The 27,692-nt window shown below is 35.6% G+C and overlaps 1 protein-coding gene across 9 annotated transcripts in view; it reads left to right on the plus strand.

Moving 5' to 3' along the window:
• The window catches only part of Rbpms (RNA binding protein, mRNA processing factor), a 167,911-nt gene that overhangs the window by 37,569 nt on the left and 102,650 nt on the right, over positions 1-27,692 (plus strand). The window contains exon 1 of one of the 9 annotated variants that reach the window (XM_078031151.1): positions 17,626-17,652. The exons of the other annotated variants lie outside the window; for them this stretch is intronic. Within the exon in view, the coding sequence (XP_077887277.1) occupies positions 17,641-17,652 (12 nt within the window). The 5' untranslated portion in view covers positions 17,626-17,640. Of the gene's footprint in view, positions 1-17,625; positions 17,653-27,692 lie in introns of those variants that run through there. 9 annotated transcript variants of the gene reach the window in all.

Below are 27,692 nucleotides of genomic sequence, written 5' to 3' on the forward strand. Positions count from 1 at the left end.
TTACATTAAATTTATTTCATAATAAATGTAAGTAATAAAGTAACCATAAGTTTGTGTGTTTGACATCTTTGTGCTACTGAGTTTTCCTGGGAGGAGCATAGTATGTACCCTCATTATTCAGGTATTAATGTCTTTTACTAAATTTTTATTATTTTTCATAAAAGGATTATATGCTTTTGTTACATTTATTCTTCAGCATTCTATATATTTTTATTATCTCTGCAAAGTGATATTTCATAAAATTACTTTTTCTAATTATTGCTGATGAAATGCACAAAGGCTTTAGGAAAAACTCCTAAATAAGGTGTTTGTACAATATTGATTTTTGTATCCAGTGAACTTGTTCAGATATCTTGTTAATTCTAATAATTTATGTTTAGATTATTTGGTTTTTCTATGTATACAATCATATAATCTGCAAATTATGCCAATTTTGTTTCTTCCTTTTAAGTCTTATGTTTTCTTTTTCTTTTTCTATCCTACTTTATTGACTAGGACCTAAAATGCAATATTGGGTAGAAATGATGAGCATCCTTGACTTATATCTGATAATCATAGAAAAAGAAAAGAATACTTTCAATATTTTACACTTAGGTATGATTTTTGTGTAATTTTTTAAAAGATGTTATTTTGCAAGTTAAGAAGTTCCTACTCTGGTTTTCTTTTTTTAATATTTTTCTTTTAGTTGTTGATGGACCTTTATTTTATTCATTGATTTATATGTGATGCTGAGAATTGAACCCAGGGCCTCACAGTCTGTCCAGGCAGTCTGTCCACCACTGAGCCACAATCCCAGCCCCCTACTCTGGTTTCCTAAAAGTTCATATGAAGCAGGACTGTTGAATTTTTTTAAAAATTCTCTTCTCCCAATGAGGTGGTCACACAATTGTTCTCTTTTAATTTTCAATGAAATATAATTATTGTTGATTTTCTAATTTTAAATTTATTTGAACTCCAATAAAAATGCATAGAGAAAAAAGAAAGAAATATCCTGCTCAAGTCATTAAGGTAATAATCCTACTTTATAACTAGCTGGAAGACACTTTAGTATTCTTTTTAGTATACTTTCGATACATTTATTCTTCAGCATTTGTGTAGTCTCCCCTCCTTTAGATAAGAAAACTGAGGCCTGGGGCTGGGAATGTGGCTCAAACGGTAGCGCGCTCGCCTGGCATGAGCGGGGCGCTGGGTTCGATCCTCAGCACCACATAAAAATAACATAAAGATGTTGTGTCCACCGAAAACTAAAAAAAATAAATATTAAAAAATTCTCTCTCTCTCTAAAAAAAAAGAAAGAAAGAAAGAAAAAGAAAACAAAACAAAACTGAGGCCCCCCCCCAAAGTTAAGTGATATATAACATTGGGCTGCGGATGCAGTGGAATCTGTGCCATAGATAACCATATGGCTGGTGGTGGGGTTCAGGCCCAGGGGCTATGGTGGGCTCTAGCCCTCTCTGTATGGAAGCCCGTGTCTTCAGGCATACAACTTGTTTTTAGAAAGCTTTCCTGCATCTCCAGGCAGTATCTTCTTTGTGCTTTCATAACTAAGTTTTGTCTAAATTAAAAGTGGTGAAATACAAGCCTTCTGAAAGGATAGTTTTCCCTATTAAAAAGAACAGTTAAGATAATGATAGTATTGGAATCCTTAACCACCCCGTGCAGTGACTGATATGCTTGTTCCAAAGTTTTGTAGTAAAATATAAAGTCTCATCTTATCTTGTAATCAGTATTTAACCAATTATAGTAGGTCTGAAACAGTCCTTAGCAATTGGGTTGAGAAGTCAACCAAGATCCCTTTTATTACCTTCGCTTGCAGCCATTTCTCTTTCACATTTTGGCTTCTTGGTGTTTGCATAGTTTTTTGTTTTTGTTTTTTTTTGTTTTTGATGTTTTTTAGTTGCCAATGAACCTTTATTTATTTATTTGTTTATATGCAGTGCTAAGAATCAAACCCAGTGCCTCACACATGCTAGGCAAGTGCTCTACCACTGAGCTACAACCCCAGCCCTAGGCATAGTTTTTAAGTCAGCAGCTCAGCAAATTGTTGTTATTTTTGGATTTCCATGTTTCAAAAACAGTATACATTTGCCTTTGTCTTTTTCAATATCTAAGTCAATTTGTGACTTTTAATTATGTTTAACATGGAAAAGGGAGAGTGCTTTAGAATAAGTGAAATAATGGTAACTTAAAAATCAAATGCTTAAGCTCTAGTAGCTTTGACCTACCGAAAAATACTTTGGGTAACAGGATGCATAGCCAATGTGGCATATACAAATAGCCCTAGCTATTGAGGAGGCTGATCATTTGAGCCCAGCAGTTTGAAACTAGCTTGAGACAACATGGTGAGATCCCCAAATTACTTTTGATTATACAATTGATTGTATAGTTACAAAATCTATATATAAGCTTGGAAATTTTTAAATTTTAATCACCTAAATCCCCTTGCCACTAACTGTTGGCAATATAGAAAATCATAGACAAAGAGGAATGAAGGGAAGGGAGATGGGAAAAGAAAAGACAGTGGAATGAACTGGACCTAACTTTCCTATGTTCATATATGAATTGACCACCAGTGAAACTCCATCATACAACCACAAGAATGGAATCCTAAGTTATATTCCATGTATGTATATGTCAACATATACTCCACTGTCATGTCTAACAGAACAAAAAAGGAGGATATCACCTGTACTGTCTATAATATGAAAAAAAAATAGCTTCAAGCTGAAAGTAAAAGAGGCTTAATGGTGCATAATACTGAAGTATATATTTTTGGCAGTGTTCAGATATTATTTCTTTTAGAAAGTTGCTTAATAACTTTTGATCCATTCCCCAAATACTGTACAAAATATATTAAAGAACAAAAATGTAACAATGACAGCACTGTAAAAGTTACTGATAACTTAAATGCTATATGAAGAGAGTAGTGCTCCTGGTACCAGTTATTAATTGAATATGATGGCATAATCATCCTTTAAACATGTTTGAAGTAGGTATCTTTGAAGAACTTGTACTAACACCTTATTTAGGAGTTTTTCCTAAAGGCTAAGATTGTAGCCTCTGCTTCATCTTTGTTTACTTACATATGAATGCAATTTACTATGAATTTTAAAAATATTTATTTTACAGTTCATTTATTTCAAAAGATGTATTAAGTGCCTACTGTGTGTTGGGTACTATGCAAGCTGATGAAATCTAAAGGCAAATAAAATAAGGCCTTTTTCTTATTCGATAAAGGTAATCAAAAGTGAAGTAGATATTCCAATAGAATATGATAAGAAATCATTTATGAGTATGATTTGTTTTTAAATTATAATCTAAATTATACAGTTTTATCTAATTGATAATTTAAAATCAGGGTAATAGTTGTTAAAATGAAAGTGAGTCAGATTTTTGGCCTGTTCATAATTTAGCAGTAATTCAAATGTATTGTTATTCACTATTTTATTCTTGTTAGAAAAAGGCAAGAATAGGAAAAAAATCATTACATAGTTGTTTTCTGCCCAAATTGCAACATAAGATAACAAAAGACAAACCTTCTGGTTTAGACATTCCATTGACCCAAGAAAATTCACATAAGGTCTAGAAGAAACTTTTATTTGAAGAACTGCACTTTTTCTTGAATACTGCCATGTGGGACATTCAAGAGAAATTCAACGCAAACTTCTGCTCCTCTAAAGTGATGATGTGTTTTGCCTAAGAATAGACCCTTTTAGCATAGAAACCAGATAAGCCGTGGGACAATGATCCAAATAGCCAGCAGCCTCACCCCCTCCCCATCCTCAAACTTGATGAACAACACAGCAATATAATTTTACTGCTTAAAACTTGGCTGACCCAAACATGAACTTTCAAAGAAAACAAGAGTCATTACTAAAAGAGATTCCATTTCTTTCCGGGGGCCTAATTTAAGATGACTTTCCAGAATTGTTGAAAAAATTACTCTTCCAATGGCCAATTAATTGTGAAACAAAATAAACACTAACTAGGAAGGCAAAATGGAGAGTTTTCTACATTTGGGTTTTAAAATATCCTTTTTTAATGGGTGCATTTTCTTGTTCTAGGGTTGTCATACATAGTTTGGATAATTTATCAAGTTACATCTGAAAATTGTCCTGTGAATTTTAATGGTGATAATCTGTGAATAACTAATTCCATAAGACTTCATTTCTTATGTTTGCCCTGTTAGTCTTGCCATAATACCTGTCTACTCATGTGCCCAATTATTTAGAACTCATGTGCCCAATTATTTAGAACTGGTGAATGGTGATGCTGGCACTCTAACCCTGGTGGACCTGGCATGGAAGCCCTTTGCTCTTGCAGTGAATTTACTCCCTCCTTTATACCTTTTCAAACACTCAGAAATGTAGTCAAAGAGAACCAGAACGGATTTGAAGAACCATAGAACATTATCCCAGTGGTCCAATAGAGAACACAGCAGGCCTGGGTTTAAATCTACACTGTACTTAAAACTTTTTTTTTTTTTTCTGACAAAATAGCTCACTTGTCTCAGCTGTAAAACAGAGGCAGTTAAAATAACAGTATCTTTGGGATGATTGCCCAGCCTATTGCATAGGATCTGGTCAACTGCCTAGGAATTGATTAAATGATAACTGTTCTTACTGTTATAAATATGTATTGACTTGACTAAGAACTCTCATGTTCTGATTATGGTTCTCTTGTTATTATATACATGTTATTTAAGTGATAACTTCTAAATAAAAGTTATTTTAAAAATAAAATGGCTGAGTAATCATTAATTTCAAGTGGTCCTAGAAGCAAGGCAATGACTTCTCTGAGGTGACTGAACATACATTTTTTTAATGGCTTAAAAAGACAAAGTGAAAAAAAAAAAAAAAACTTGGGTCAGTAAGTAACCTTACCCTTTTATTCAGCAATGTGAGAGAGGTACACTCGATGGTCTTAAGAACCATCAAATTCTGAAATTCTGTGATAAGCCCAATAATAGAACTAGGATCTTTTCTACAACTCTGAGGAAATGAGTTGTACCAAAGAGTTGTATAAAAATAAAGGAAAGGGAATTGCTATGAACCATAAGTGGACTTTTTATGTCCACCAAGAATAAAAACAACAACAACAAAAAAAATGAAGAGAGCTTTTATTCTACTAGATTTGCAACAATGAAACAATTAATCCATCTAACCCTTGTACACATTATTTAGTTGTTTTGTTTTTTCCCTGTGGATGAGTTTATGGAATTCTGTTTAACCAACAACTAAAGGCTTTCTTGGCACAGGGAAAGGAAGACAACCGCTGTCTTCAAGGAATTTATAATCTGTGCCAGAATAAATGGTATAAAATGAAAATAGGACTGAAACATGTTTCTGAGGAATGAACTTCCAAAGATACATGTCCAAATGGTTCTTAACCACTTGTGCAGGTGCTCGATTGGAACAGATGCCCTCTGGAGGCCTGCCTAGATTAATTCTTTTTCATAAATCATAAATCTTGTATTCCTGTGGTAACTAATATTTTATGATATATGGCATTTATAAGTTCAAAGCACTTTGCTTTAATTTAAAATTCTGTTAATATCAATAATTTGTGGGTTAATGTATACTGCGTTGATATACACAGATAAAGCTGTGAGCTTAGCTGAGAGACAAGCTAGTGAGAATGTATGTACAGAGTATATGGGGGTGAAAGGGGAGTGGTAAATTAGGTAAGACTCCAGTCAAGAATAATCTTGAAATTCAGAGAAAAACAACTTTGGGCTAGATTATTTACATATCAATAATAGGATTGATTGGATATATAGAAATTGGGGGAATATGGTTAAATGAAGGAGACAACAATACTTTTGCTGACATTTCTTTAATCCTTATTTGGAATTTAGTTATTTCCAATAATCTGCCCCCTTTTCTGTTGAAGATAATTGTCCTTTCTTAGAATAAACTACTTTAGCTTCTTTCTCAAATCAAATCTTCCTTTTATTTTCCCTAACTTCTAAACATTTTGGCACCAGTAGCCTTCTATTCTCCAAACTAGTACATTTTACTGTGGATAGTTTCAATTGTTATTCATTCCTAGGACTTTCCTGTGAATTCCACACTTGCTACTACTTCTGCCTTGTTGGATGACTACATAATTAATCTATTCCTTCTACAGAGCAGCTCTAAAAATATTTGAAAGGTGCTATCAAATTTCTCCTGTCTTAATTTTTTTTCTCCTTCTTCACGTTAACCATTTCTACTTTTCTTCAACCACTTTTTATATTTCATTGTTTCTTGTTCCTTTACAGACCTGATTGTTCTTTTGAGTTGCCAGCTTGTCCCTGCCAGTCTTCACATGGGATTTTGTGCAAAGCCCTTCTATGCTAGACAGGTTGGCACCATCACATTTCTCTAACATTTAGGATTATATTAGTGTTCTCAACACATCAACCTGTTTCCCTGCTTCTCCAAGACTAGAGTAGGTGGTATGTCACAACTCATTGATGCCCTTGCATGCTTCATGCTGTTAGGATTTGCTTGTGTTTTTGTTTTTAAAAGAATTCATTATTTTGAATTCACAGGATTGAATTTTTTTTTTTAAGAGAGAGTGAGAGAGAGAGAGAGAGAGAGAGAATTTTAACATTTATTTATTTTTTCTTAGTTCTCGGCGGACACAACATCTTCGTTTGTATGTGGTGCTGAGGATTGAACCCGGGCCGCACGCATGCTAGGCGAGCATGCTACCGCTTGAGCCACATCCCCAGCCCAGGATTGAATTTTTATACTAACAGAGATCCTTGCTTTTGAGCACTTAATAAATATTTCCTGAATGGAAATGAATAAATAATGAACCTTATATGTTTATATTCCCTTGTTATGATATGAGTAGCAATTTGACCTAGAGTTGGATTGATTATAGGTCAAAACAAAATTGATTTTATCAGAACCTGACATTGGGAAAAACAAATTTACTGTGGATGAGTTTTGTATTGAACTCCGAATGTTTTTTTTTCAAGAACTATGTTGTTTTTTTACTTAGGAATTGATTTATCTATTATTCAAGTTCATCTTGGAATGTAATTGCAGCTATTTATTATTTGTTACTCACTCCTATCTTCCTTTTCCCTCACTGATAGACTTTTGGTAAAATAACAGTTAATCAACATGGTTCTATAAAAAGCATAGTCAGTAAAGGTACTGAGCCAACTCTTGTTTTATTCTTTGTTTTCTTTCCAAGTTTTAGGATGGTCATTATAACCTTTATCAGATATAGAGTATAACTAAGTGGATTTTTCCCTTCTGTCCTTCCTGTGAAGTGAAGGAAACTACAGTAAGTAGAACCAGAAAGTTGATGGTGGTTATTGTTGTAAGGGGTAAGAAAAGCAGTAGCAGCCAAAAATGCCATTTACCCCAAACTCAAGACTTGGTTGAGGAAACACTTGCTCAAGCAAAATCTTGACTAAGTAACTGTGCATAGAGGAGTACTAATTATATTTACTTCTGTAACTGAAATTAAGTTTTTTGTGTGATACTGTCTTTATTTCTATCCTAACATGTGGGAGTAGGAGGCTTGGAGAGGTGTTTCAAGTACAGATATTACTCTACCTTAATTTTTCCCCCTTTTGCATTAATAATAATATTTTTTAATCTTTATTTTATTTATTATTTTATGTGATGCTGAGGATCAAACCCAGTGTCTCACATGTTCGAGGCACATGTTCTGCTACTGAGCCACAACCCCAGTCCCAATTAATATTATTATTAAATAGGCTGGCAGTGCCACAATTTGGGTCATCAAGTATGTATATACTCACATCTAGAAATAAGAAGATATGATCTTATTTAAATGTTTATTTGCAGAGAGGGACTATCCAAGTTTACTTTGTAATGTATAGTACTAGTGGTAGTTTAGTTAACATGAGCAGTTATCAATCCATTTGAAAACAAAACTATTTAATCAAAGCCAAAAGGAAAGGATGTAGTCTCTTCCATGTTTTTTGGTAGATCTAACAGTTGAGTTAGAAGAGTCATGGAAGGGCAACTTTCAAGAAGCAAAAATGTGCTTTTGTTGGTTAATAAAATAAAATCTTTTTTCTTTTAGAGTCTTTTCATAGAGTAGTGTAGTGGTAGGGAGGCAATGATTCATGATTTACAAGGGACCCTGGAGCCCCTAAGAGAACCTTTAATAGGCTGACTTTGTAGTAAATATCTAAAGAAAGGAATGTTGTAAGGAACTATCTTGGTGTCCCGAATGTCCATTTTTCTGAAAATTAGAAGGAAAAAGTTCTTCCTTAGAGTCAGTTTACTTCTGTACTTGCTAAAAAAATTTTTGTGGTTAAAAACACATAACATATGATTTGTCATTTTTACTATTTTTGAGTGTATAGTTCAGTAGTGTTAAGTATATTCACATTGTTATGCAACAAATCTCCAGACTTTTATATCTTGCAAAATAGCAAATATATGTATTAAATAACAAATTACCCGCCTCCAACATTCAACTTATTGTTTCTACCCATCTGATTAGATACCTCATATTAAATGGAATCATACAGTATGCTTGTTACCAATAATAATAATAATAATAGTCCATTGCATTTATCCATTCAACTGTTGGATGGACATCGGGGTTGTTTCCACCTCCTGCCTATTGTGAATAATGCTGCTATCAACACTGATGTTCAGCTCATGCTTTCACTTATTTTCCATATATATTCAGAAGATTGCTGGTCATTTGGTAATTGTTTTTAATTTTTTAGGGACCACCATTGTCTTACATAGCAGCTACACCATTTTGTATTCCCATCCAACAGTGCATAGGGTTCCAACATTTTCACTTTCACATTTCCCAACATTGGTTATTTTGGGTTTTCTTTTTTTAAAATAGTAACCATAACTGTCAGTTTCAACACTAATCATAATGATCAAATAATTTTTGAGTATCTAGGGGTGTACAATATGACATATATGGGCAGCCTACAAAGGTGGAGGTTAAAATTTTTCTCCTTGATTTTTTTAACACTATTTTGGAACTTTATCTGATCTGTAGAATAACAGTATTTATTCTTGATTTTCAGTAGAGTCTGCATGGGTATTTTTAACTTAGGTAAAAAAAAGTGGTGGTGCATTATTGTAGCAAAAGCTGCAGATTCCACACTGGACAACTGAGAGGAAAAAAAGCTCAGTAACAGATTTTGGAGAAAGCATTATTCATGTCTTAAGAATTTACAAATAACAGGTGTACAATACACTGTGATATTTTTTGCCCATTAATGAATATGCTCCAGAGACTGTACAGTCAAAGAAGATGGATAAGGTGGTGGATTTCTTCAGCTATCTTCAGTGATTCACTTTTTCCCTTAGATTGCGTAACTTCCTTTCTGTTACAATATTTCCTTCCTGTTACATCTGAAAAATGAGCCACAAAAATTTCAGGGGAAAAAAAATCTGTTTTGGAAGTTCGACGTACCTGTCATCAGTTTTCTTGTTCACATAGTCTCGAAGATTAGGAAAGTCTTTTCTAATCTGCTTCCTCTAGACAACATATTTTCGAGACTGTCATAAACTTGAAATGGGAAATCTCTGACCCTAAGTGGCTGAATAACCATTTTAAAAAAGTTTTTTTGGACCTTTTGTATACCAAATGTTCTATCGGGTGATACAGGCAGTACAAAGTCCAAATGAAGTAAAGCATTTCAGATTCCTTCCACTACCATTTGTGATCAATCCACCTCTCCAGGTTCTGTTTCCACCCTTGCTCTTCGTGTTGCAGCACACCATTCCTGGCTTTCCTCAATTCCCATTTCAGCATCCCAGCTCCTCCACCGTGGCAGCTCCAAGAAGGCGCCTGGAGTTCGTGTAAACTTTCGCAGCCAGTCACAGGCTTTCCCATTACAGCCCCTACCCCCGCCGTCTTCCTGGAAGGCTTCCTGTTTTGCTCACCGCGGGGGCCTCGTCTCCTGCAGCCCTCCGGGGCTCGGTTTTCTTTCCTTCCTCCGGCGGATGTCGGCTACGCTGCCTGCAGCGCGGCCGGAAACTGGGTCAGGGGCGCAGCCGCACTTCCGGTCGCGCGCTCCGAGGAGGCCGCCATGGTGGTGAAACGTTGGATCGCGGGCTGGGCCCGAGCCTCTGCCTGGGGCGGGTATCAAAATCCAGAACACTTGTCAGGCTCCTTTAAACCGTCACCAGCTGGTTGGGGAAAGGTCAGAGGGTGGCGTTTGAGGTGATCCTAGTGACTGAACTGAGGCTTCCAAGAGACTTGGCGATTGTCTCCGCCTGGTAATGTGATGTCGCCTATCATTACTTTCTGTTTTCTCACCATAATGGTTTTTTTTTTTTAAAGCCTTGTTGTTAAAAATGACTCCCCTGGGACTTTGGCTGTAGCTCAGTGGTAGAGAGCTTGTCTAGCCTGTGGGAGACACTGGGTTGGATCCTCAGCACCACGTAAAAATAAATCAATGTAATTGTGTTCGCCTACAACTAAAAAAATTTTAGAAATAAATAAAAATTAAAAAATAAAGACTCCCCTCAAATACCCACTTGTAGTAATAGAAGTTATTTTAAAAAGTGTGTATTTAAACGTTCTTGGCCGCACCCCTGGCAGTGGTTCCTTAGTACCAAAACCCGCTTTGACCAAGAGTCATTTCAAATTCTGTACCTTTGCGACAATCCTAATTTGGAGCAACATGCTGCGTGGATAAAGTGCTTACTAGTAAAATATTGGAATGAGGGTGTTTCAAATCTATTTTCCCTTAAAATATAATACTTTTTTTTCTCTAAAGCCTAAGTTAGTTTTTTTCCCAGTTTCTTTAATTGTATTAATTGTATTAATTGCATTAATAGCATTAATAATTATGGTAATCATTGCTAAAAAGCAAAAAAGCCTCATTTTTCTGAATGGTGTAGGAAGGAAAAAAGTCTGCATGTAGTGTAATGGTTAGGGACACAGGTATATAACTATTTTCACCTTGGGTAGGTTTCTAACCCTTGGTTTCCTCCTTTGAGAAATAGTTCCTGATAGAGTTATGGTGTAGGCAGTTTAATTGATAAAGGTCCACTGCTTTTTAATCTAAAATTCTTGAGGATATATTTACTTCAGAAGCATTCATATTTTAATAGACAAGAGTACATAGTCCACAGATAACAGGTCTCAGGTAGTAAGTACCTAGTGATTAAGCACAGTATTTCTGCATTGAAACATGAATCTTTACACTGTGTGGGATAAATTTAAAAAATAATTTCATATCAATTTAGGCCACTTTTTGCTACCTAGTGAGTTTGCACACTCCTCCCCCTCACCCCAAACAGGCAACTTTAGGCTTTCAGATTTAGGAATTGTGTATTAGAGGTATAGAGTCTTAAAACATTTGGAATATAGTAAGTATAATATCTTAGTATGTGCAAAACCAAATTCTTTCTATACTTTATTGCTTTTAGTTTGTCTTTAAAACAGTAATTTAATCATTGTGACTTAAAGTGAACATGGGGAGGCACTCCCTGTGTTTTTTTCAGGGTTCTATTTTATTTGTTTTTCATCTACCCTTTTTCCAAATGAGAAAACACAGTTCTGTGTTCCACCCTGCCTAGCTAAACAGATGGCTCCTCAAAAAACAATTTTTTAAGATAATGTCTATTTGAAAGATTTGAAATAATTTCTATTTTTTTTTTCTGTTGTGACTTGTGATTTCTGCCTTGATTTAACTCTGTTCTTAAGCACACTTAAGAATTTAAAGCCCTTTGTGTACCTTAATCTTTGGCTGAGCTTTGCTGTCAGTGAATCAATTCTGGAGCATCTGACTTTGTAGAAAATTCTTAAGTTTTAAGCAACTTAATTGCTCCTAAAATATCTTTGTTCTATACCAAGAAGAGGAGCCTCCTGAATTTAGGACTACAGGGTTTGTGTTTTGTGTAAACTCATAGCCATATTATGATTGGCCTGACTGGCATTATAGTAATCTGGTATGTTTTATCCTATGACCCTTAGAAAATACATTGTAATTCTTATAGATGCCTTTATTTTCATTTTCATTTTCCACCTAATAATATAATTTACCCAAAGCCTAACTAAGAGAGAAGAATGTGGGCATGTCTGAAAGGAATATATGCTTTTGAAAAGATTCACCATGTACTAGAAACATAGTCTATGAAAAGTCAAAATTTTAAGGGAAATCATATTATCCTTATGTATCCAAGAAATAGGTACATTGACCAAACTAGCCAAATATAGGAGACAACTTAGAATAGTAGCACATCATTATTGTTTTTTAAATATTTATTCCCTGAAGAAGTACGTATTCTACTTTATCCATAAACTAGTAGTGTATTAGTTCCTAAAAGTTAATTCTCCACAGAAGGAGAGCTGATCTTGGAGTTTTTATATTTTTCTCTTTTCTCCCTGCCATTTATCAATTACCTCTTACCCCTCCCACCCCTACTAGGAATTGAAGCCAAGGTACTCTGAGCTATATCCCCAGCTTCCCACTCCCCGCTTTTCCATTTTGAGACAGTCTCAGCTAAGTTGTTGAAGTTAACCCCAAGCTTGCAACCCTCCTGCCTCAGCCTCCCAAGTTACTGGGATTACAGGTATGTGCCTTTATCAATTATCTGTAATCTGTCCATAAATATATTTATGTGAGGACTCAGCAAAAGACAGAGTGAGCTCTTTTCAGTATACCAGTATGGTTCACTAAAAACAACTTGGACTGTTAAATCAAAATTACTATAAGTCATCTTCTTGAAGTAAGCCTTGTTTCTTTGCATAAATTTATCTTCATTGCTTCATGTTACACAAACAGGATATTTTTAAGGGTTTATTTTATAGTTTTTTTATATTCATGGATACCTTCTAGTTCACTTTCTCTTTATTGTGTTTAATCAGTGAAGTAGCTATGGTCATTTAGTACATTTTTATTTTTAATTGTCTCACAGTATTAAAAATCCTACATTCTGCTCATTTAACAAGAATGAATGGGGGTGGGGCAGCAATCAGTAAGGGTGAGGCTGTTCTGTTTTAGACTGCTACTAAAAAATCCAAGGAAGTACAGAAAGAAACTGAGGTGACTGGTACTGTTTTTTATTTTAAGGCTCAATACAGATAGATTAATTTTTCAGTCATCACTTAAAATAAGCTTGGCTTTGAAATGAGATTACATTTATTTGAGTATTAGAATAACTTCCTAGTGGTGAGTATACATATATGTGTGGTATGAAATTGACTGCAACAACAGAAAACCAAATAATGTAGCTTAAACTTAAGACATCTTATTTCTCTCTCAACTCGGAAAAGTTGTCTATAGTCAGTATGATGAGGAACTTCATTGGGGACTTTGTATTTTGATGTTCTGCTATCTTCAACAGGTGTTCTAAGATTATGGTCTAAGATTGCTGCTTCACTTTCCACTCTCATGTTCCAAACAACAGGAAAAAGGGAAGAAACACTCCCTCTAAAGGCATAACCTAGAATTGACAAGCATCAGTTCTTCTCACAGCATAGGCCGGAAGTTAGTAATGTAGTTCTGACTAGCAAGGGAGTTTAGGAAATTAATGTGCCCAGCTGAAATTTATTTCTGTGAAAAATGGGAAGAATAGATGCTAAGAAATGAGCAGTTCTGCTGAAAAGTGCAATATGAAGTGTATTGTTTTGTGAATTGTGGTTACTCATCAACAAAAGAAAAGCCTCACTTCCATTTGGATTCCAGTCTTGGGCATCCCTAAAATATATTCTCTTCCATTCTTGCCACCTGTGGAGAGAGAGAGAGAGAGAGAGAGAGAGAGAGAGAGAGAGAGAGAGAGAGAGAGAGAGAGAGAGAGATAGATATTTCTTAATTCTTAATTTAGGAAAAACTTTATGAGGGTACATAATTATTTTAAATGTATAATGGGCTTGGGTTGAAGCTAAGTGGTGGAGCATATATGACTACCATGCACTAGGATCTGGGTTTGATCACCAGCTCTGCAAGATGAACAAACCCCACCACCAACAACAAAAGTAAAACATAAGGTTTAAAAAAATTCAGTAGAGAAGGGAAGAAAGAAGTTTTCAATCTAACTTTCATTGAAATACATACATTTAGAAGTTTATTGTGTCAGTAATGTAATTTCATCTGTCATTTTTTTACCCCTTTAGTAGTGAATCCTAGACTTATTTCTATATCTCTAATAGATCTACTAATTTCCAAACAAATGCTGATTGATATTTTTTGGGGGGGGCAGATTTTAAAACAATAACAGTCAATTTTTTTTTTTTAAAGAGAGAGAGAGAGAGAGGGAACTTTAATATTTATTTTTTAGTTTTAGGCGGACACAACATCTTTGTTTGTTCGTGCTGCTAAGGATCGAACCCGGGCCGCACGCATGCCAGGCAAGCATGCTACCGCTTGAGCCACATCCCCAGCCCAACAGTCACTTCATTTTTGATTACATTTCTTTTGCAAGATGATGGATTATGGAAAGTTCTGTGATATAAACAGGAGGTTTCTAAAACTTTTTAGTCCACTTTGCCCTCTTTCTGTAGCAATCTACAGTGTAACTTTTCTGTGTTCCTAGATTTCCTCTAAGAGAAGTAATAGGGCTCTGACATGAAAAGTAAACAAACTTTTGAGATAGTTACAACTACAGTGCCCACTGTTCATAATGGGTCATAGAAAAAAATAAAACTAGATAGGGTTTCTAGTTCTGGACAATGTTTGTATAGTTCTTTTCTATTAATTGGGAAAATTAGAATTTAACTTACTATGTATGTTAAGCACTAGAAAAGTCAGCCTGTATGTTATATTTGGATGAAGTGTCCCCCCAAAAGTTCCTGTGTTAATGCAGGAGTGTTCAGAGGTGAAATGATTGAATTTTGAGAGCCGGAACCTAATCAGCCCATCCTTCTTTAAGTGGATTAACAGAGTTGTAACTAGGCAGTGGGGCACAGCTAGAGGAGGTGGGTTACCATGGGTGTGTCCTGCAAAGTTTCAACTTCCCTGCTACTGCTTTACCTGCCTTTCTCTGCTATCTGATCACCATAGTAAGCAACACTCCTCTGCCATGCCCTTCTGCCATGATGTTCAGCTTCATTTGGGCCCAGAACAGTGAACTTGGCCAACCATGGACTAAACCTCTGACTGTGAGCCCAAAATAAACTTTTCCCCCTCTATGGAGGTCTTATTGAGTATTCTGGTCACAGAGATATTAAGCTGACTGACATATTGCATTTGGTATTTTTCACATGCCTTGCAACAGTTAGCATGTATGAAATCCTCTTCTGCACATTTTTTGACATACAGCATAACCAAGGTAGAAGACACCAAGATGCTTGCAAAATTACACATTTTAGTCAGCCTTTTTGCTGCTGTGACTAAATGATCAGACCAGCACAACTGTAGAGATGTGGAAAAGTTTATTAGAGGGCTCACTGTTTCAGAGGTCTTAGCTCCATTCCACCAGGCTTGAGATGAGGCTGAACATCATGGCAGAAGAGTGTGGAAGAGGGAAGCATCTCATATGGTGATCAAGAGGCAGAGAGAGAGATTCCACTTTTCAAATACAAATATAGACACCAAAGCCATTCCCTAATTCCCATCTCCTCTAGCCACACCCTACCACTTCAGTTACCACTGTTAATCCCTATCAGGGGATTAAATCACTGATTAGGGTTAAGGCTCTTACAACCCAATCATTCTCCTCTGAACCTTCTTGCATTGTCTCACATGTGAGCTTTTGGGAGACATCTCACATCCAAACCATGATAACATGTTTTCAGTATTTGCCTTGCACCCTTCTCTATATTAACTTGAGGATCAGCTCTCCCATTTGTTTTCAGTACTAGTCTTAACACCATTCTCCTTTTGATTTTGTCACCTCCTTGACTGTGTTACCTCTCAAACTGAAGTCAAGATGTCTTTTTTAAAAAAAATCAAATACTATAGACTTTTCAGTGCACCTAAAAGAGTGGCTCATAGACCTTTGAAGGAACTTGAAAAAGTATATAGAGGGTAGTGGGTAAAAATGTGTGCAGTGGGTGAGACCTTGGATTCATGAGTCAGGTCTTGTTCAAGGTTCAGATCTTGGCTCTGTCACTTTCTAGTTTAGTTACCTTGAACTTTATGAATCCCAGTCTCCTCATCTGTAAAATAGGAACAGAAATAGAACCTAGTTTATCTAGTTTGAGTTAGAATTAAACAAGTTATGCAATAAAATGCTTGGTACTATTTTTAACCTATATATACTGTTCATTTCTTCTCTATATCTGCTTTATCAAAGAGTGAAAACTCTGCCCCTGAGATGTTTCTTTTGTCATTTTGGCTAGCTTGCCTGCCCAGTCCCTGAAGTAGAATTGAACACAGACTTAGAAATTGCGGGAGGGGGGGGGTTGTGCATTGCATTTTATTGCTGGCGATGCTGTAGAATTATAGGAAATTTCTGCAGTAATGAGCCTTTTTTGAACAGTTTGGCATTACTTAGGTGTTTCATGAATCTAGTTAAGAATGAAAGAAAAAAGAATGGAAAACAGAAAATAAAAAACTTTCAGTGTTCTTAAAGCATGAATTTATATATTAAATACAAGGAAATGAACATGATCTTCCTTTTCTGCCTTAGTGTCCCCTATTCTGATATCTTGAAGCAAATTCAATAATGTCCCCCTTCTCCCCTTCAACTTTTAGTTTTCAAAGTGGTCCTCTTCTCACTGCCTCCTTTTTCATGGAGACTGAAGCAAGCTCTGTCACTTCTACCTCACACAGGGAAGTTTGGCCTTGTGGTGATTGGCTGGAGGAGGATCACTGCTCAAATAATACTTGAGGCCAGACTCTAGACTTTCTGCTTTTCTGGGTCTCTTAAATATTTTGTCTTTGAGAGAGTATTTTTCCATGTTTTAGAAAGGATTCCTTCAGTGCCCAATTGTACAGTTTTATGGGTAGGATTTGGTTTCAACAGAAAATCGTGAAAAATTACAATTTACTTTTAGTTATACTTCAAGTCAACTAAGATGTCCTGTTTAGAAACAGGGCTCCAACCCTTTTTAAAGAATAGTTTATCTTTCTTTTAAACAAGTAGAGGTGTTACTGGGGAACACAGATGAAATACAAGTTGCTACATCAAAATAAAATAATACATGGTTTCCTTCTCCCAAATAATTTGCCTCTTAAAATGAAGGGATGGGAAGATGGAGGAAAATTTAGATTGCCACATCTAGACAGTTTTAAATCAAGGAGCACAGTGATTAGCCAGCATTTTAATATTTGTTTAAAAGTAGACTGACTGCTTTAAAAGCCCTGGAGGTAGAATAAGTAATCATTTGCAAGGTAGTTCCCAAGAATTAATAATTAAACAATTCAGCGTGAAATAGACTTGTGGATGGACTTCTTTGGGCTTGATATTTCCTGGCAGGTAGTTTCAGCCTGGTAGAAACACTGGATGATTTTAATCTCACCTCTGCTTTTACTCTTCGTACCCAGAATTGGACTTTGAGAAGGAAGGAGGGCACACCATGGAATAATGGTGTTATTCCATTTCTGGTAAGAGTCTGGAGGTACAAGCAGAACATCTACATGCCCACACCTTTGTTGTTGACTGGGAGCCCTGGAGTGGTGAGCGAATGTCATAATACTTGAAGAGGTAAAAGTTGTAATATAAAATGCTGCATAATACTTCTGGAATGGCATGACTATGAAAAATAGAATTTTAACAGCTGGCACAGTCTTGAATGACAACACAGGTAAATGTAGCAGTTAGTTTATTTGGTTTTATTTGATTTCCGATTGCCTGAAAGCATTTCTTAACATTAAAAAAAAAATAGACTGCTTTAAATACCCTGGAGGTAGACTAATCAATTATTTGTATACCCAGCCTTGGGTCTTGCACAGGCACTGGGTGCCACAGCAGAAAAGCATTTCCTTTTTAATATGATTTTGTAGCAGAAATCGCATTTCACACTTGAGGAACCCAGGTTTCTTGAAGTCTTTAGATTCACACTTAGCATCCCAGTGCCCTTGGACTCAGAAGATTTCTTTTTAATACTTCCCCAAACAAAAGATCTTTAAAATATGTCCTGTCCTTAACTTGTTCCTTTTATAATAAACTTCATGTATAAAATGATGTTTATCAGGAATTACTTCAGCCGTTGACACAGGTCTGTACTCACATGGGGCTTTGCTGATTTGGCAGGACTGAGCTGTCTTTCATTATTTAGTGGATGTTTTGATATAGGTCATGTGAAGATTGTCAAGCAAAATCAGAATGTTTTACACAGGAACTGAGTTGAGATTTTGATAAAGATTATTATCTTTCTTCCTTTCAAACAGTTTTCTCTTTGGAATACCTCACATTATTTCAGGCTCTAGAAGTGTAAATAGGGCTAGTGTCTTTCAGGGAAAACTGCCATCTTACTGATGTATCCCAGCAGGAAACAATCCGTTTGTGATGGATACACTGCTAAGAATTGAGAACAAGTGAGAAACTGGAGATATTCGCACAGACATATTTTATTTATGTAGACATTGAGCCCATTTTTTAAAAAAATAAAATTGCAAATTGTACAGACCTTTCTCATCTTCTAGAGAATGGTGAACAGTCAGCAATAATAGTATTATTCCAGGAATTGTCATTAGCTTGTTTCTTTTTCCATTATTATATTAGTCATAGTATTTCAAGCATGCTCAGAAAGATGTCATTTCCATAAATGGTAGTTTTTATGGAAATGGCAGATAAACATCATTAAACTAGAACATAGGATTCAAAATTTTTTGTCAAATGCTTTTCCTCTGTATTACTCTACCTTTCTGTTTTTCAATTGCCTCCACATTTCTAAAATCAATATAAGATGTATTGCACAAAGTTCACGGTCCATTAAACTTAAATAAGAGGCAGGCAATGATCACAAGTGCATTTTATATCATTAGTGTTTAGTTATGAAAAATATGTGTATATTGAGGAAAGTCAGTGGTGTCCAAAAACCATCGTTCTTTTTTTTTTTTAATATTTATTTTTTAGTTTTCAGTGGACACAACATCTTTGTTTGTATGTGGTGCTGAGGATCGAACCCGGGCCGCATGCATGCATGCATGCCAGGCGAGCGCGCTACCGCTTGAGCCACATCCCAGACCCAAAAACCACGGTTCTTAAAGTACAGGCTATGAGAGAACTGGAGGGAAGGAATGACTGATGTGCAAGATGATTGTACTGTGTGTTACCAGTTATGAGAAGGCATCCAAATTGAATTAACAAAATATGCTAGATGTGATGGGAAGGAGAGGTTGAGAATCACTAGGTGGGAGTTAGGCATTCCTTGCTGGCATTTTATTGGCACACTAGATGCACATGATCACCATAACTGTATTTATTAGCTTCCCCACCTCTACCTACACCAAGATTAAAAAAAATACTGTTAGTACATAGGAATGAGCTTTCTCTCATTTCTTTTGGTTTGTAATATCTCTAATCCTGCTATCTTTGGCCTCTATGATTATAGCCTAGGTGGGGAAGAGTGCCAAGTGGTCCTTAAGCCTCAAGTTCCTGCAAACTATTGAGTTGTTTATAGTCGTGTGTACTACACAGCGTATACCAAGACAGCTAGCTTTACCATAGAACCATTTACATATCAGCAAAATAAACTGCCTTGAAGTATGGTTACTTAGTACAAGTGTCTTCCTTTCCTGAAAGTTCTCAAGAATTAGGTGTTAAGCTTTATTAGTAATCTGTCTTCATTTTGAATAACCATTGTATATTCCCCATGATCTTCATGCACATTAAAGTTCAGTCAACTACTCATGTATATCTTGCTAGCATGCTATATGGACCTGGCAGCTAGTTACAATTACAGAATTTCAGACCGCAGTAGATCTACTGAATCTAATGTTTGTAAAATTCTATGTGATGATTGTGCACTCAAGTTTGAACAAATTGCAGCTCTTTACAAGTAGTAAGCTTTCATTAATCATTTCCTTTGGTTTGTGAATCTGCTGCTCAGATATTCTACTTTTCTTAAAAAAAGTGACAGACTTGGCTTCTTAGAAATTTAGGGAGTGTCTCAAAAGAATTATAGTTTAATTGCATTGTTTCCAGTAAAGAAAAATAATAGAAGTTCATGGTATCACAGATTTTGTGATTTCCACCTAAGTTAGTGCCGAAATACCTCATAAATTGCAAACTTTTCTCATCTGAAAGGATCTGATTCTTCTCTGCCTATACAAGATTTACTCTTTGCTTGGCTCAAAGATCCCTCTTCCAAGATGAAGCAGTGTCTCCCTAGGCCCAGTAACACTTAGAAGTAAGGAATTTTCCGGGACCAAAACTTAATCCCAGTGGGAATAGGTATAAATGAATGTTGCTTGTATGTTCTTTTTAAATTAGAAACCCTTCTGAATTTTTGGTCATGTGTTACATCAATGTTTTCCCAAATGTGCCTGGTCAAGAAAAACATCTTTGTTGCTTGTTAAAAAAATTGACTCCTTAACAAGACCCTAAGCAATTTAGCAAAACCCTGTCTTAAAATAAAAAGGGCTGGGGGTGGAGGAGGCTGGGGAGGGAGCCTGGGGAGGGATCCTCAGTACCACATAAAAAATAAGCAAATAAAATAAAGGTATTGTGTCCAACTACAACTAAAAAATAAATATCTAAATAAATAAATAATAAATAGGGCTGGGGACATGGTTCAGTGGTTGAGCGCCCCTAGGTTCAATCCCTGATTACTCCTCACCCCTCCCCTCAAAAAAGAAAATTTAGATTCCTAAGTTTCATCCCCAAATCCACTGATCAGAATTTCTGGGTTAGAGTCCCAGCAATCTGTGTTTTAGCAGACATCTAGAAAATTCTTGCAGTTACGTGCTCTTTCCTCTGGAATATTACTTTTCTAATTATTTTCTTCTTTCTTTCTTTTTTCTTTTTGACCTCACCATATTTTCTTCAACATATATCACCCTAAACCCCAAGAGTAATAAAGAGGCAACTCAGGATTATTAGCTGACTATTGAAAAATGGAAATGTGTACAACTAAATATTGCATAGTGTTGCCTGTCCACAACTTAAGATACTTGATTAATTTATTTCATGCTTTTTGTTGTTATTGTTGTTGTTTCTTTGAAGATGGCAAATGTTTAAAGCACATTCTACATGTCATGGAAATAAGATCTAAAAGAAATGGTGAAACATGGAATACTTGAGGGTGTATTTGTGTGGGGGATCATCGGGAGGGATTATGTATGTAATTTGACATCTCTTATCCCACAACTACTTTTGTTCACATTTAATTCTTTTATGTGCTTTAACCACAGAGATTATTATTGCCTTTGTTTAGAGATTCATGCCTCCTTTTCCTTGTAATTAAAATCTCATATGTCATTCTTTCTGCATTTTATAGAAGGTAGCTGGCTCTTGGAAACAAATTATGTTGACTGCTAATTTAGGATGAGATTAATTCATAAGACAAAAAAGATGAATTATCAGATTCTTTAGGGTACTACTGTCTTACATATCACTAAATATATTATTCATGTATATAAATCATGATTAGTGTATCATCTGTAAATGTCAGATTCACAAGAAACTTAGATACCTAAAACGAGGTCCCTAATCCAAAGTTATAATATTATGAGAATAGGATACACTTCCTGATCTGAAGGAATTTCTAATTTAATTGGAAAGGAGTTAACTAAAGCCTGTAAAACAATTAAAGAACAGGGTTAAGTCATAACAGATTTGCTCACTCATCGCAGTGAGATTCAGAGGAGAAATAGGGAAAGAAAGAAGTGGAACAATGGGAAAAAGCTTCCTTGGAGAAGTAGAGTTTAATTTGGGCTTTTAGATGGAGAATAGTGTCTTTTTTGGAAGCAAAAGTTAACTATTAAAACTCTTTTATTCCAAAGGTGCATTGTTACAACTTACCCAGTAGAGCCCAGGGAATTGATGGTGTATGGAATAGTCAAAGACCAACGCCTTGGGAATTTTATTTTGATGTAGTTGGAAGAAACTGATGCATGCTAGCAGTGCTGATTGTGAGATTAGAAAAACAGTTATTTTGTTTTATTTTTTAGTGCATTTCTAAAACAAGATGTATATCTTTGTGTATTTATTTGATGTTCTCTTTTTAAATGTCTTTTGTCATCAAAGATGTCATTGCAAATAAAATTGAAATTTTTTTGATGAATGGTAATACTCTGCAGTGCAGATTAAGTTGTGGCAAAACATGATTTTTATACTAACCTTAAAGGGTCATCTGAAGATTGTGAATCATTTGTCCAAGCTCTGCTTATATTTGCACAGTGTGAAAAGGGAGAACTATTAAACTTTTATCCATTCATCCCTCAATAGATGAATAGATTAAAAAATGTGGCATTTATATACAATGGAGTACTACGCAGCACTAAAAAATGACAAAACCATGGAATTTGCAGGGAAATGGATGGCATTAGAGCAGATTATGCTAAGTGAAGCTAGCCAATCCCTTAAAAAAAAAGAAAAAATGCCAAATGTCTTCTTTGATATAATGAGAGTAACCAAGAACAGAGCAGGAAGGAAGAGCAGGAGGAAAAGATTAACATTAAATAGAGTCATGAGGTGGGAGGGAAAGGGAGAGAAAAGGGAAATTGCATGGAAATGGAAGGAGACCCTCATTGTTATACAAAATTACATATAAGAGGTTGTGAGGGGAAGGGGAAAAAAAATAAGGAGAGAAATGAATTACAGTAGATGGGGTAGAGAGAGAAGATGGGAGGGGAGAGGAGGGGGGATAGTAGAGGATAGGAAAGGTAGCAGAATACAACAGTTACTATTATGGCATTATGTAAAAATGTGGATGTGTAACCGATGTGATTCTGCAATCTTTGTAATGTTTTGAATAACCAATAAAATAAATAAATAAATAAAAATTTTTTCTTCATGGTACTGGGGATTGAACCCAGGTGTGGTTTGCCTACATTCCCAGCCCTTTTTTAAAATGCTGAGACAGGTCTTACTGAGTTGCTGAGAATGACATCAAACTTTTCAATCTTCCTGCCTCAGTCTCTCAAATTGCTGGAATTATAGATATACACCACCACACCTGGGCAAGATTTAAGGTTAAGGATCCATTTTAATCTTTTATAGTACCTTTGATATAATTTTGTTTGGGGAGGAGATTATTTTGTGTGGTTTATGGTGTTAACCACACTAAAAAGATTTTTTTTAAAACTCATGGGTATTTTATTAGTATCTACATATGTGGTCTTTTAGATTTCTGATGAAATTTTTAAAATTCTATTTGATTTATATTATTTGGAAATTCTTTCACTAAGATCCAAATAAATCACAGTAACTTAGATGTCATCATTTGGAAGAGTGATTAAGAAGCTTTGGCACAGTGGAATTGTATGTCTGGGATGTTGGTTGTGTCTTTATTTGGTCATATTAGAACACAAACTCTTTGGCATTGTGAGAACTGTTTTGCCTGCACATGTCTTAGTCCAGGTTCTGGCCAGAGCTGAACTGGCACACAAGGTTCCAGAGATCACTGACAGGCCAGGTCATGTCCACTCTGAAAGATCCCTCATATGCCCTCAGGTTCCAACAATTCTGAGAATTCTTTCTCATTTGGAAAAGAACAGTTTTGGCAATTGCTTGAGTGCTTTGAAATTTATAAATTGGAAAATATTAACCTGGTTTCTATAAAATTTTATGTTTTCTTTTTGTTCTTCACAAATAAATATGTTACAAATACATACTCACATTGAACCTTGAAATGGAAGTCCAAATTTGTAATTATTCAAATTGTCTTTAGCTGGCTAAGTGAAACCTTGAATTTTAGAATTTGGGAAATTTATTTCTGTAATATTCTTTCTGTTTCTGTTAGCAAAAACTGCTACCAGATAGCAATTAAAAGTGGTCATATTTATTTTATTTATTTAACAAAATCTTGCATAGTGCTTTAGTCTGTTCCAGGACCCTTTTGTGTGTGTGGGTGGGGTGGGAGATACTGGATTGAACCCAGGACCAGTCTACCTCTGAGCTATATTCTCCCCCCGCCCTTTTTTTTTTTAATTTTGAGGCAAGTTCTCGCTAAGTTACCCAGGCTTTCCTCAAACTCGAAATCCTCCTGCCTCAACCTCCCAAGTTGCTGGGATTACAGACGTGTGCCAACATGCTCGACTGCTAGACAGTTTTCTAAATACTTTATAAGTTTTTATTATTTGATCCTCTTCACTTATTTTTCTCATTTTGCAGATGAGAAAATTGAGACCTTAATTAGTTAATATCTTGTCTAAGACTGCAAAACTAATAGATGTTGGAGCTGGGCTCCAAACTCAGACTGGCCTCAGAGTTTGTGAGTTTATACACTATATATACTCTGCTAAATAATGCTTTCACAGAGGTAAAAAATAATAACAATATAAATTATTTAATCATGGCTACTAGGTCCAAGTGTCTGAGGAATTGGCTGTATATTGGTAGCTCTGGAGCCCATTTACCTTGTTTTGCACTGGAAACTCTGCTAAATTCTTTGAATTTGTGGCCTAAGATATCATTCTGTTTTAATTACTGCACAAACCTTAAATAAAAATCTCCAACTTAATAATTATACTTAAATGAATATGTAATGAAAAGTGAGTTAAGAGGTTCTCAGTGGCAAGACCCCAGTGTGTGTGTGTGTGTGTGTTTTTTTTTTTTTTTTTTTTTTTTTGTGGTGCTGGGGATGGAACCCAGAGCTTTGTGTATGCGAGGCAAGCACTCTGCCAACTGAGCTATATCCCCGGGCCCCCAGTATACTTTTAACAAAAACTTTCTTTCAGTATACCTTTGTAGTTGGAATGTAACCTGGAAATCAACTCTTTCATACCCAGAGAGCAGTTAGTACCTAAGCTCTCAACAACTTTTCCTCCCATGTTTTTTATTGATGGATCATAGTTGTACATAATGGTAAGATTCATTGTTACTTACTCCGAACCATCTGTTTTAAAAGTAGAAATATGATTTACACTACTGGATGATTTTAATGGTCTTTTTCCATTATAGTCATTGAAAATTTACACAGTACTATGGAAACCCAGGTTCAGTGTTTCAACAGACTTTAAAAAAAAATTTAGATTTGAAAGCACATTAATATTAAGCACATTAATCTAGGTTATATCTCACCATTTCCCCTCCATTTGTGATAAATCTTTTGTTTCCAGCATATACATGTTTTTCTATTTGTAAGTCATCAAATCTTATACTATCTGTATCACTATATATAAGAAATAATAAAATTAATATTGACGATCCAAGTGATACGTAAATAGAAATAATTACAGGTGGTTATCCGTTTGAACAAGTCTTCAGAGGAGTGTATTTTCTGTAACAGGCTGGGGTATACAAATTTTGAATGTTTTCTGAAATTGGAGATTCTTAAAATCAGAAAAGCTAGGAGGTGATCTAAACTTAAAAAACAGAAGTTTGCTCTTTTTCTGGAAGTACTTATAAGTATTAGGCTAAGTGCTTCAAGTAAACTAGTTTGTGAATTAAAGGAAGTAGCTAACTTAAACTAGGATATATTATAAGAATTTGCATTTTGGCTCTGTGGCACTTTATTTTTTTTTACTTTCATTTTGTTTGTTTATTTTTATGTGGTGCTAAGGATCGAACCCAGTGCCTCATAAAAGTAAGGCAAGCGTTCTCTGGCTAAGCCACAACCCAGAGCCCCCCATCCCCACCCCCCACCCCCCACCCCCGTGGCATTTTAAATGCAAACAAATATTTGTTAAATGAATGTTCCTGTAAGAATTCATTTAGAAAAGAGAATGGATTCTTAGTAATGAACTCACCAAAGCACTGTTACTACAAAATGTAGCCTGCACATATATCTGCTCTGTGAACTTCCTTGGGCTTGACCTTCTTAGTCTTTTTCCTGGTATCAATCACAATGGATTTTTTTTTTTCCTGAAGAGAGAGAGAGTGAGAGAGAATTTTAATATTTATTTTTTAGTTTTCGGCAGACACAACATCTTTGTTTGTATGTGGTGCTGAGGATCGAACTCGGGCGAGCACACTACCACTTGAGCCACATCCCCAGCCCCTCCTGGTATCAATCAAAGTATTTAAATTTATATTTTTGCTCTTTTGTTTTCTGTGTCATCTGAGGTGCTTGATCAAAAAGCTTTGGCACAACAGAGCTGCATACCTGCAATGTTGGTTGTGTCTCTTTATTTGGTTGTGTTAGAACACAGACTCACTGTGAGAACTGTTTTGCCACACATATCTTAACTGGAATGAAATATAGATAATTAATTACATAATTAATGAATTGTCTTCATTAGCTTTTTGTTCCTGTAAATAGAATACCAGACAAGAACAACTTAGAGGGGTAGAAGTTTATTTGGGGGTCATAGTTTCAGAGATCTCACTCTGTAAGTGGCTTACTCCGTTGCTCCGCTCCGGGCTGAACAGTGAGGCATCCCCATCATGGAGATTGCTTTGGCACATGAAAATGCATCTTGTTTTTGAGTGTTGCAAACCACATTAACATAAAATAACATTGTTTGAACTCTTACTATGAACCAAGCACTGAACTCACTATACATGTATCCACTTGTTTAATTCTTGCAATAGCTGTAACAAGTTACCCCTAACTAAAACAACATTTATTCTTTCAGTTTCAGAGGGTCAGGAATTTAGGAATCATTAGATAGGTGACCTAGCTTAGGGTCTCATAAAGTTGTAGTCAAGATATTTTTAGTGAAGGCTGAAGTCATCTGAAGACCTTACTGAGGCTCGGAAATCTGCTTCCAAGGTGGTGATTCCACACAACTTTTGGACAGAGACCTCAATTATTTGTCATGTAGACCTCCCTATAGGGCTTCTTGGGTATAATTATATCCTCACAATCAGCTTCCCCCAGAGTATGTCATCTAGGAACAGCTTCTCAGGAAGCCACATGCTTTTTTGACCTAATCACAGAAGTCATACACTGTCATTTTTGCCATATTCTCCTCTTTGGAATTGAATCATAAGGGAAGCCCACAGTGAAGGGAAGGGGAATAGGTTCTGCCTTTTGAATGGAGAAATATCAAAGACTTTGAACACATTTTGAGATGAGGAAACTTAGAAATGGAAAGGTTAAGTGACCTGACCATGGTACATAGCAGACAGTGAGTTGCAGAATCAGGATTTGAACCCCTGTGCTCTTTGTGAACCTTTTTTTTTTCCTCCTTCAAATGCCTAGAGCATTTAACCTCTTAAATGCATATTTAAAAAATCACAGTGATTTCTTAATACTCATTCATTTGCATCTGGATAGTCTTAGGTTATACAGGCCTTTCTTTTATACCCCATTCCTAGTACTCAAGTTATAATTTTGGCTCATTAGTTCATTCAGTAGATATGATAGTAGTATTGGTATCATAATCTGCCTGTATCCATTATCTCCCCTCTTCTAGATCCTTTAAGTGACTGGAAAGAACTCTGTATGCTGTCTGGGTTAGTTTTTCCTTTGTCATTGAGAGAGATGGAATGACTTTTTCCTTTGAATAAAAATCACCCAAACTATGCAGCAGGAGAAAGGAAGAAAGACTTGGGAATTTTGTTAAGATAATTTTCATATTTTCTGCAAATCTTTCTTTTTGTCAATCCATGGGAAAGTTTGTTTTGTGGTGATCTTTTGACATCTTTTAGCTTCAGTGCACTCTATAGGATTAAAACCATAAGGGTAAGTACACCTCAGAGAATTGCAAAGTAAACTTCTGTTTACAAATACTGAATTAATACATGCATTTAAATTTTCAGTGTTTTAGCATTATAAGCAGTGTATCTGAA

This window comes from Ictidomys tridecemlineatus, chromosome 14, assembly GCF_052094955.1.
Source record: "Ictidomys tridecemlineatus isolate mIctTri1 chromosome 14, mIctTri1.hap1, whole genome shotgun sequence".
Classification (NCBI taxonomy): Eukaryota; Metazoa; Chordata; class Mammalia; order Rodentia; family Sciuridae; genus Ictidomys; species Ictidomys tridecemlineatus.